General features: G+C 40.4%; 1 protein-coding gene across 2 annotated transcripts in view; it reads right to left on the bottom strand.

Moving 5' to 3' along the window:
* Positions 1 to 3,135: 3,135 nt before the first annotated feature.
* The window catches only part of LOC127019588 (ubiquitin carboxyl-terminal hydrolase 12-like), a 32,506-nt gene continuing 23,971 nt past the window's right edge, over positions 3,136 to 11,670 (bottom strand). For both annotated transcript variants that reach the window (XM_050901712.1, XM_050901713.1), the window contains exons 8-9: positions 10,384 to 10,462; positions 3,136 to 5,263 (exon numbers count right to left, since the gene is read on the bottom strand). In XM_050901712.1, the coding sequence (XP_050757669.1) occupies positions 5,162 to 5,263; positions 10,384 to 10,462 (181 nt within the window). In that variant the 3' untranslated portion in view covers positions 3,136 to 5,161. The remainder of the gene's footprint in view (positions 5,264 to 10,383; positions 10,463 to 11,670) is intronic.

Raw genomic sequence — 11,670 nt, forward strand, 5'->3', positions numbered from 1 at the left:
CCGGCTTTGGTGCAGCTCCCTGGGGCTGGATCCAGGTGCAGAGGACTCTTCTCAGCAGCACGGCACCAAAAGCATTTTGCCCTCAATAAATCTGGGCCAACGTATCTAGAATAGTACTGTGGGGGCTCTGGTATTTTCAGGCCTTCATAAATCCTTTCTTAGCTTTGCCCTTCAGGTCCAACTCCTCCTCTTGAGGTGTCTAAGTCACCCTCTATTTCAAGGCCCTTGTGCCTCACTCCCCGTCCAAGCCGACGCTGGTTCGGGGGTCCAGTCCCCATCACGCCACGTGGGTCTCACAGAGCTTCTGTTCCTACACCCATCGTCTCCCACGTGCCAGATCTACCTCCCCAGACCAACATCCCCTGGCAAGGCACGAGGTGCCCTGACAAAGGGACGAGTTGCCAACCGCAGCTGCTGGAGACCCTTCGTTTTCATCCAGAACTGGCACGTTCCACATCAAGGCAGCGCTGCAGCCTCATGCTCTCCCTCGCCGGAGTCCCGCGGCAGCTCGCTCTTCATCTCCTTTGGGAAGCAGTTAACACGCCAGCCTCTGAACGGCATTCAGCATTCTGCCGCTCCTCCGTCACCCCTTTCCTTTCGGGACCGCAGCAGGGCTGGCCATCTCTCACCTCCTCGAATGCTGTGTTCCACCTCTCCAGGCCCAGCCGACCTCATTACGCTTTTTTTCAAGACAAAGCTTTGCAGGAGGTAACCAGTTCTCCTACAAAAAGGTCCTGAAGTCAGACTTTCATAATCTTGTGCAGTTTTTAGTAGTTTCTGCACAGAAATCCAGAAGATTGTACTGTTTCTGGTAAAGATGAAGGGAGAAAACAGTTAAGTACGTTGCTGAAGTGCTGATAACCACTGCAGTGGTTTCTATCTGCGTTTATTTGTACTAAGGAGGTTTTAAAACAACTGACAACCGCTAAACGTGCTCATTATTAGCAACTGAAGTAACACGCTGCCACTCCATAATTCATCCTTCCCTTTCAGAGCTTGCCAGGTGCAGCGCAGAAACATTGCACACGCTGCAAGAGGGCCACAGAAGGAACAGCCGGCTCAAGGCCGCAGGAGCTCAGGCTGCCCAGGGACCTACGAGGCTCCGCAGTCCACGCCACCAGGTCTAACGCTGCTACAGGCTCTGTTGTACGGACAGCCTCTAGCAGCGAGATCCTCACCCCGGCCTAGGGCTGCTTGGTTCCGCTCGAACACGAAAGCAGTTTCTCAGATGCGACCGAGCCAGCACGCGCCCCCTCCAAACACATGCCGACACAAAGGCGAGTTAGTTAAAATGAACAGCCAGATAGCAGAAAGGATCAAACCATTTTCCTTTGCAAAGCACTGTCTTCAGAATATAAAGGACAAGATGAGCCTCACGCTATCCCACCGACACCGCTTCCTTTTTAACCTTACGTGCTCTGAACTATCACTTAGAGACATCTAACCCCATTCGGCTGCTGCTTTCAGGAACCAAAGCAAGCAGGCTGGCTGGGTAGGTGGAAACGAATTCTGTAGATAGGACTGATTTTGCAGGAGCGGGAGGGAAGCAGACAGAAGTAGCCCGAAGGTTAATTAGGGCAACAGCAGCAAATGCTAGCAGGACTTTACATGTTGAGAATTAATTATGTTTCAGGGGATTGTTTCCTTTTGATGAATGCTGAGGACTACAATGGGAAGGTTTTATTTGTCTCAGGGGCCTTTGTTAGTCTATTTTCTTTCTTGTACCAATCAAATATGATTTGTTTTAAACATAGCCTAAACTGAGCTGGCATGGTGACTTTAAAAGCTCCTGCTGGTAACTAGAACATGCCAAGCACAAACACCAATTCATAAACAACCTCTGTTTCTGAAGTCTTTAGGGCAGAGCCTCTCCACAAACAAACTGCAGGAGCTGCTGAACTAGAAGCAAAATAGCAACGTGGGGTGCATTTTGCTTCAGCTGCTGGTTAGCAGAGATAAATAATAATCATGGGATGGTCTTCACCCTCACTCCAGTGCTAGGTTCTGGAGAAGACCTGAAGTGACAAGACCAGCCCCCAAATCCCAATATCAATCCTGCCTTACTGGGACTCAAAGCTAAAACCACACCGCCTTCAGACGTTCCGATTGTGGTTGGTTGCCCTCAACAGAATTAATTCTGGGTAATGCTCTTTCTACAGTGACTGAAAGTCAAACTCACATTCACTAGAGTTAAAATTAGCTTCATTTATTTATTGCTAACATGTGACCCAGCAGGACAAGGACCAGACAGTATTTGCGATTTAAAATGTGTTTTGACACGTGACAGCTGTCATTTTCAAATCTCATTTGCTTCTATTGCATTCTGACCTAGTCCCATGAATTCCTACTCATGGGAGCAGCCTTTGATCAAATCTTCCCCATGTAAAAGTGAACTCCAGTGAACCACACAGAAATGAAGACCTGTCCCGCAATCAACCTGAAAAGCTCCAAGCATATGGTACTATTTTTGCTTTTAAATACCTCTGTTCCAGACCAGTCAGATAATATTTGCAATAAAGTCTTACGGAGTCCGACAGCAAGAGGTGAAAGAGGGAGAAGGAAAAAGGAAATCACAGGGAAAGGCAACGGCAGAGCTACAGGGGATGAGGAAGCGATTAAGGAATACCAGCAGTGGGATGGGTGTCAGGGGAAAAGGCCCTGGGTAACCTCTCCTCGGTTTACCAGCACATCAATTATAATCGATGACACTGAATTATTCATTTCTCTTGGTTGAAACCGCTTATGCACAGGTTATATGCATGCAAACACAGCGGGGTCAGAATCCCTCAGCCAGCCAGCACGGAGGGAGAAGCTAAGGAGAGCGAACGACTGACCAATTACTTCCATTTCTGCCTCGGACTGAAATTCAAGGAAAAGCATTTGGGCCATGTGCGTTTGATCATACATGACCTTTATTGGAGACAGGTGGGGTCATTTATTATACAGAAGTAACATCACACCATTCTCTTCCAATTTAATTCCTTTTAGTCTCCTTATAAATCTGTAGCAAAAGTGCACTTTTAACAGTTTTTAATCTATAGTATATATCTTTCAATATTATCTCTCAGTCAGGTATTTTATTTGTAAAAATGTATCACCAGATATACAAAATACATGTCTAGTGTACTACATTAATTTTTGTATTTACTGTTTAGATTATTTTTAACTCAGTGCTCTCTTTTTTTCTTTTTTTTTTTTGCAAGACTTAGTGATGACAGTCTTCTGGTAGCGCCACCGGGAGAGGACTCACAGCTTGTGTGTGAACAAGGGGAGAAGACTCTTAGCCAGGAACAGTTTTCACACAATAGGAACAAGATGACAAGAACGTTTGCTGTTATTGAATATGTCTCTTAAAATGACAGTACTCTGTATAATAAAAAATAATTAAAAAACCCAATGTCCATATTTTGTCTTCTGGAAGAGGAGATGTGCCAGGAGAATGGAACCTGCACCCAGCTGGAATACAATGGTAATGATTAATTTGCATTTTGAAGACAGGAGTTAATTGCTAACATTACGTTTCTGGTCATGATAAGAAGAAAGAGATACATACAGCCACCACAAGAAACTGTTTGTGAAATGCTGTTTTCCTGAGGACAATATTTTGGTAAAATATTTTATATCCTGTACAAGCCACAGAATTGCATAAGTTAAATGTCCTCAAGAACAACAATCACTGGTATACACCATGAACGGCTGTGCCGGGGACAACCACACAGAGGACAGCTCTTGTGTTACCTAACAAGATGAAGAAAGGAAAATATTCATTTCCACTGGTAGTTTAGAGCCAGCTGCGACAAGCTTTGGCACGGCAACAGGACTTCTCAAAAAGAAAATTACAGAAGATTTTCTGAGATTTCTTACAAACTTCCTTAGTCTTTTCTTTCTAGTTATCCTTGAGATTATAATATATACACACGTAACGGATAATTACTTAATTTCAGTCTTCAAAAGACTAACAATTTCCCCTGTTAAGCAAGGCCTATAGAGGTAAAACAATCAGAAGCATTTTTAGGGGGGTGTTATGATTCCCAGATCAATAGAAACGTTACCGACAGATGATGAGGAACACTTAGCAAGGTAATGTCAGGGTTGGTTGGTTTGTCTTCCTTCTTACATGTTCATTATCTTGAAGACTAAGAACAACTGGATTAGTTACATAAATAATGCTTCCCTTGGTTAACCCTTCACAATTAGTGCTGTTTCTGTGTATTAGCATAGATTCAAAATGCTAGTTGCATCAGTTTACTATGTATCGAATGAAATGTTGAACAGATCCTGTTTCAGAATGAGGGCACTTTTGGTTTACGCAATAGCTCCGAGAAATGCTGTAACTTCAAACTTTCTACAGCAACTGGTTGCCAGACATATTCTTCAAAAGGTAACTGCTCTTCTGCTCCCCTTAAACCTGCAGCAATGTGGCTCTGAGTCAAAACGTCTGCTTCAAAAGAGAAATGAGCAACAGACTAGGCTGAATATGGATAAAGTTCTATACCTTCTGAAGAAGAAACAGAACAGTAAAAATAAAAATCTAAAAAGAAGCAGTGCTGTTAGTGTTATCTAAAACCAAGGTAATGCATAATGGGGAAATTTACAATGCTGCAGAGAGAGGTTTTTTGTCTGTTTTTTTATAAAAATTACAGACTTGACATTTCCAATATGTCTTAGCTTTGTACTGCTTCTCAAGTCTGAGTCACCAAAAATATCCAGCAACCAGCTGCTGTTCATATCCTAAAATATGCCTTCAGCTGACACTGAATATTGAAATCATTCTGCTAAAATACAGAAAAACGACGATGGTAGAAACCAAGGTATAGCCTCAGGCCAACATTAAATGGTAAAAATTCTACAATGCTACTTTTAAATCTCTTCTTCAGTTCATGAACAAATAAGCAGCCAGGTTTCAAGTAGAGGTAACACAGATTTTGGAAGATAGCACGTAAAAAAGGCCCAGAAAGAAAACTGGAACAAAAGCTCTTCTTGTTACGGCAGTCAGCACTAATCCTCCACGAAATGGCAGGGAGAAACCTTTATTCGCCCTGCTGGATCTGTCCTGGTCCTACAGCAACAACGAGGAACTGCTTCTGCTGTCACAAATATGTTCCATTTGGACATATCTTGATCCCTTTTTTCTTTTATTTGTATACATGTATCTTTTGTCTTAGTCTCTTGACTGGTAGAAGAGGATATATCCAGATTCTGAGTTTTTGGAAATGTCTGATGTTAACCCATAGAATTCTTCAATGGCCTGGGCATCAATTTTCTGAAAATTAATGAGAGTTATAATTAGCCTCAGTCAACACACCACCCCAGGAATCCCTTTCCCAGACAAAGCATTATTTTCAGTTCTTGGAGGTGATGCTGGAAAGCCACGCAGTATTAATACAGTGATATTTCAATATTCTGAATCCAACCAAATACAACAAAACATTTTTTCCACTTAATACCTTATTCACTATTGAAAAAAAGGAAATCAAGATGAAATAATAAACCTCTCAGAAGTGGTGGACTCTTAAGCTGGACTATAAAAACAGGGATCCATGAAAATGCATCCTTAAAAGAGCACAGGACATTTTTATATTTGCTTTCTCATTCAGACTGGTGTTACCTTCCCTGACTATAGGTTTGTAATGTAAATGAAAAAAAGCAGTCACTGATCAGCAAAGAAGATTTTTGTACAGTTGGGAGTACATAAGGACCATCTTGAGCAGATTTAACATTCAGCTAAAATAACTCTACATTTTAAAGTTCTTGTGACCCTCTTACATAGAGAACTCCTGTAAGTGCTACTGGTAATTATACCATGAAATCTGTGGATCTCATTTGATTACGATCTTCTGGTCTTATGAGAGCTTTCCTTCCTTAGGATTTGCTGGTACAACGCCTACTGGAATATTATCACAAGGTTTGTGTTTTAAGAGAAATAAGTTATTTGCCATATTAATACAATTAAATGGTCTGCTTATATTTAAAGTTGTGAACTATGTGCAGAAAAGCAGTTTTTCATTTTATACTCCAACCAGCAAGGCCTGTAAGGCATTTTAAAGGGCTTTTAAAAATGCAAGTTCTACAGTCTCGATCCCGCTCCTGAGAACAACTGGCTTCACATTACTGAATTTGATTCTGCAGTCAGTGGAATGCAAGCGTAGGGACCAAAACACTGAAATGAAATACTCCCGATGACCGGTGTTGCTCAGCACTCCACTGTGTTTTAGTATTTTAAAATACCTTTAGGACTCTGGATCCACAGAGATGAGAGGCTGAAGTAGCCTGAATTTGTTGTGGAGGACCGAAGGGAGACTAGCCTAAAGTTTTCCTTTATTCCCCAAGGAAAAAAGTTGAGGAAGCAAAGAAATGTTCAGAACACAAGAGGCTCTGGGTTGAACACCTGCTTTGATAGTCAGAGGGAGCAGCAGAAACCAACCTGTGCTTGCATCTTAAAAGAAAGAGACCACGCTATGACTCCGTCAAGGAGCCTCCTCAGCTACAGAATCTATTTGGCAGTGTGCTAAATCATTGCTCACCGAACAGACGGTAGCATCACCAGCAAACACAAAAGCATGGGTTTCTCTAAGTGGCACTGCCAAACAACCTGCAAGTTCAGGCTGTCCTTTTCCCAGCCTTTTTGAAGCACAAGAAAAACAGAGATAGTAAGTTTCCAGAAGATGCATCAACTGCAGGACAGAGCTGCAGAAATTCTCCCTTGAATAGTTTTGTTAAATACTTCCTGTTTAAAAAAAAAAAAAAGGTAAGGAGGGGGGGAAATCCCAGATGTTTTGTCTTTCTCTCTTCTCCATTCAAGGACTTCAGAGAAGCTGAAATACCGTACCGAGGGCTTTTGCATTTTCACACAATTTATTAACATAATGTCTACTACAAACTTACATACACATTTTAACAGAAAAATAGCAAAAGAACATTCTTCAGTCCTTGTAATATATTTAGCAGACAACTCAAACATGTTTTATTTTAAGTGCCAACTAACTTGCCATGCAATCAAGTCTATTTCCACTACTCATTTTGAATGCAACTCAAACATTTGATATAGATTAATTCATCCTACAGATATTTTTAGTTTTATCACGGCAAAACTGACTTCCTTCTTTAATTTCACTATCCACAGAAAACACAGTGGCACTGAAAGAGGATTATATAGACTCTATTCTTCCCATCCTTGGGAAGCTGGCCACATATATTGTGGACAGTAAAGTTTTACCCAGTTGCAGCTTTAGAGTAACAACCAGTTGATGGTTTCACAACTACTTTTAGGACTCTGCAGCCTCACCTGGCATTAAGATGATTCTTCCTGTTAACTGAGCTTAAATATCCTTTGCTCATTTCCAGACTATTCTGGTTCCCCAAACAAATCCTTTTCTTGCATACCATCCATAGCACTCAACTGAATGCTGCAAATCTCTGAACATATATTTAAGCAAAAACATAGAATCATTCTCCCCCTTTTCTCAATTTGGAGAACTCCCTGGATGGACACTTCTCCCTCTCTGTTGCAGATAAACATTGTCGCTGTGATGTATCACTCTAATCATGCTCTAATGACAACATGTCAAATTAGCCAGAGATCATTTACTCAGGTTTCTCAATTAATTTTGCTTGGCGCAGTATCCCATTTGGACTGATTTGCCTCCTGCATTTGATGCAGTTGCTTTTCACATATGCTGTAGTATGTTTGGTTATCATCTATCTTCAATTTAATTGAAAGTTGGCCTTCCAAACAAATCCAAATAGATAAATAAATATGACTTCACCACTTCTGACATTTAGTGGGTAATAAGGATAAACTACTTCCTATTGATAGTTCAGAGCTATTAATTCATATCACTTGCCAAAAATGCAACAAAGCTTTTTAACTGTATTTAAGGGGAAAAAGCTTTCTCCTGTGTTCCCTTTCAGTTGCAATATCTGTATACAGGTACAAGGGCTTTGGACTCATCTTCTGAAGTCTGCTGACTAATACCTGTTTTGTTATGTAGCCAGTTCACACCTAGAATGTTAAGTCTCCAAAGCTTAAAAAAAAAAAAAAAATCTGCTTCAGGTTCTTAAGAGTCTCTGAAGAGTACAAGGCTCCTGTGGTTAGCCCTAAAACCAGAAACTTACGCAGAATTCACGTTTTAGGGGCTTTGGGGCTTTTTTGCCACTCCATTTTTGAGGACAACCTCTGTAATGTCATACATAGCAATATATTTCCTGGAGTGTCACCTTATGGCCAACCACAAGCAGTTTGAAAACAGTACTTGGTCAAGTTCAGAGTAGATGTTTAAATCTCTTTAGGCAGCAGATGGAACTGACAAAGTAGTTGCGGCTTTACTTCACTTTTTCAGTGAACAGCCTACAGCACTAGTAAGGAACTAATTCTCAAGAGCTGATGACTAAATGGGGAGAGAGAACAGATGAGTAAAACTGCAGCTACTTCTTCCAGCAGCCTGTAGCATCAGGAGAGGAAGAGCAGTCTCCACTATCCTGTTCTCCTTGATCACTGCATCGCCAGAAATTCAGGTGAGTTGAAGGCTGAGGAAAGAGAAAGGGTGGTACTTCCAAGAGAGAGGGACGTGAGAGGTAAGCTTCGTGTTCATCGCACACCTAGAAGGCAGGAGCAGCTACAATGGATAGTCAGTGAAGAGATCCTCTGGGACAAACCCAGCAGGAATTCTTATGCTACACTCTTCAAAGCTCAAAGGAGCAACTGTTCATCAGAAAGGGCCAACGATCTCAAATGACTTGTGCAAAACTCACGTGCAATTTTTCATGCCCTCCACTGGTAGGAAAAACAAAGCCTAAATTTCACAGAAAACAAAGAACGCATGCAAATGCCAGCCAGGGAGAATCTTCTAGCAGGAAAAGGAATCTTAAACTTCCAGATTTGCAGCTGGGGCAGAGGTAGTGCTACAGGACAGGGCTACATTGCTAATCCCTAATCAAGACAGTAAAAACTCAAAGAACTATGGAAAACACAAAGAGTAGAAATTTCAGATCAAAGAGCTTTATTTTTACAGCATTTTAGATAAACTTCGTAAAAGAAGATGAACTTAAAAAAAGAAAGCCATGATTAAAGTTAGAAAAGCAACCTAAAGGGGGGGGGGGGAAGCATCCCTCCAGGAGAGAGGAACTACATTCTAGCTTACTTGTGACAGCTCCTTGAATTTATTGCCCAGAAACAGACAGTGCATATTTAAAAGCTATGTTTTAGCACATCTATAAAAGTGCCAACAGTGTTTGCAAATAAAAAGAAATTCTGTTTTGACCTAAAAGCTAAGATACAACATAGAAGTGACTGATAGAAAACAAATATAGAACAACAAGATGGTTATTTTACATTTACTTTTAAAATGTAAAGTTTATCTCCTGGATGGAAAAGACAGTGAATACTTACATTTAAAAATATTGAAGTGAACACTATTTCCAAAATTAGCTGACACAATTACGTACTTAGTTCATGACAGAAACAGAGGAAAATAACCCTCAAAATATAATAATGCGAGAAAGGCAACTGTTCATAGTCATACAAGCTATCCAAATCACCAGGAAGTCACCCCTGATGCTCAAAGCTAAGCAAAGATTTAAAAAAAAAAAAAAAAATTGGAGAATGTACTACATCATCTTTATTTCAACACAAGCAAGGATTTTGCTGTACTTATTTAGACACTTAGCATCAGGCCTTAACCTTGACCATGAGATCTCAGAGGCAAACAGTACATTTTCATCTTTACAAAAAGCAGTTCTACCGTGGTATTTGTTCCACTGTTTGATATTTGCTCAATAATTATGTGAAATACATGGATATATAAATATTTTGGATATTAGTCTTTACAGATACGTTAGTAGAAAAGTTAAGGAAAAATTTGCTTGAGTAGACTGTTTAAACATTATCGCAAATAGCCCAAACATCTCTGTATACTCTCAGGACCTTACTACAGTCTCCCAAATCTTTTTTTACAGTTTTTCTACACCTCAGTTTGTTGGGGAAAACTGCCTACAATAAAAGGTTAGAAGTTCTTAAATGCAGCAATGAAATGCAAGTTAGCACAAAGCAAGTTAGCAACAAAAAGGAACCCAAAAGGTGGGCTGAAACAAGAGCATTTCAGATCTTGAATAAGATAATTGTGGTATTTCAGCCTGAACAGGCGCACACCACCCCATGTCTGAGGTGTCAATACAGCCCTCGTGTTCGTTTACCCTTCTCCATACTACTTCCATAACCAAGATGCACAAAAACGCTGAATTTTACTTTTGAAATGTCCAGAATTATTCTGTGCACAGGTTTTGCTGAAGTACTTTCACAGGTGCAAAAGCTAATCCCAGGCATAAAAACAGAGCTGGAGAGTGATGCTGTCTACCCTGGTTTTCACCATGTCATAGCATACCTACCTCTACAATGTCATCATCAAACAGCAACCAAAAGCCATGGCTCTTCACAATGGTGATATAATGTCCACGATTTGGACCGCTGCCAGAAAAAAGGATCGAAGACTTATTACCCTTGTGCCTACAAAGGCAGGACCACCACCCTCCCACATGATTCTAGCTATTACTGGCACAGTTAAGATTTCCCGGCTCTTAATGTTGTCTAATAGTACTCATAACATTGTTTAGGTTCTCAGACTTTGCCAAATCGCTTGAATTAAAATTTCTGTCTTTGCTACTTGCCAAATACAATATATTCAAAATACACAATATCATAATTATTTCATATAGTCATTCATATATTTCTAAAAACAAAATTAAAAGCCAGTTATTTCAATCACTGTTTTGTTGCATTCACCACTGCTGAGTATTCTGACCACTGTTCAAAAATTTTAATAACTGTCTGTCTGAAATATTTTATTTGCACAGGAGATACTTTTTTTAATTCTTAGTACGGTTTAGCCCATGGCTGACTGCAGAGAGGCTTTCTGTGACAGCTCTTCCCACTCTTCTGGTGGCAGTTTCCCAGTCCGATTCTATCGCCTATATCCTCAATGCTTACCTTGAAGGGAAGGGACAACAAAACGACCTAACTCAAAGGGAGATGGATCTGCAGAGTAAAGGCAGGCAGACTGCCCTGAAAAGGTAGTGGTTTGAGATAATGAACTACGTGGATGGAAAACTACGAGCTATCAATCTACTAACCTCAAATTCTGAGAGAACAGTCCAGGGGCACGGGGTGGGGGGGAGGAGAGGGATTTATCCCCCCCAGCTTTACTTTTTACTTAGGATCTACATAAGGCTTTAAAATAACCTATATTCGTACCAGCTTTAGGCAAAAGAAAGTACTTCTCTAGTACTGATATACTTAAACACATTACCTGTCACAGAATGAAACTTCTTTGTTTAGAGCAACTAAATGAAAAGTAAAACTGTAAGGGCAAAATATTTAAAACAAGTTCTGAGAACTCAAATATTTAGAAAATATAGTTTATCTTAAGCCTTTGGTAAGTTCCTAGTAAGAACTGAAACCAGAAGAGTCACAGGACTCCTAAAAGCCCCATATAAGACACGGGATTTGAGAAGAAAAAGCAAAGCCATTTAATACATCTGAATCATTAATCACCATTGTTAAAACATATAAGTGTAGTTACAGGTAAAGCAAATTAACAATCTACAGAAGAAAATGCATAGGATGAGATCTTAAAATGACAAAAATAAATAAAAAATAGCACAACTGTACCACAACAG

Source organism: Gymnogyps californianus, chromosome 9 (genome assembly GCF_018139145.2).
Source record: "Gymnogyps californianus isolate 813 chromosome 9, ASM1813914v2, whole genome shotgun sequence".
Taxonomy (NCBI): Eukaryota; Metazoa; Chordata; class Aves; order Accipitriformes; family Cathartidae; genus Gymnogyps; species Gymnogyps californianus.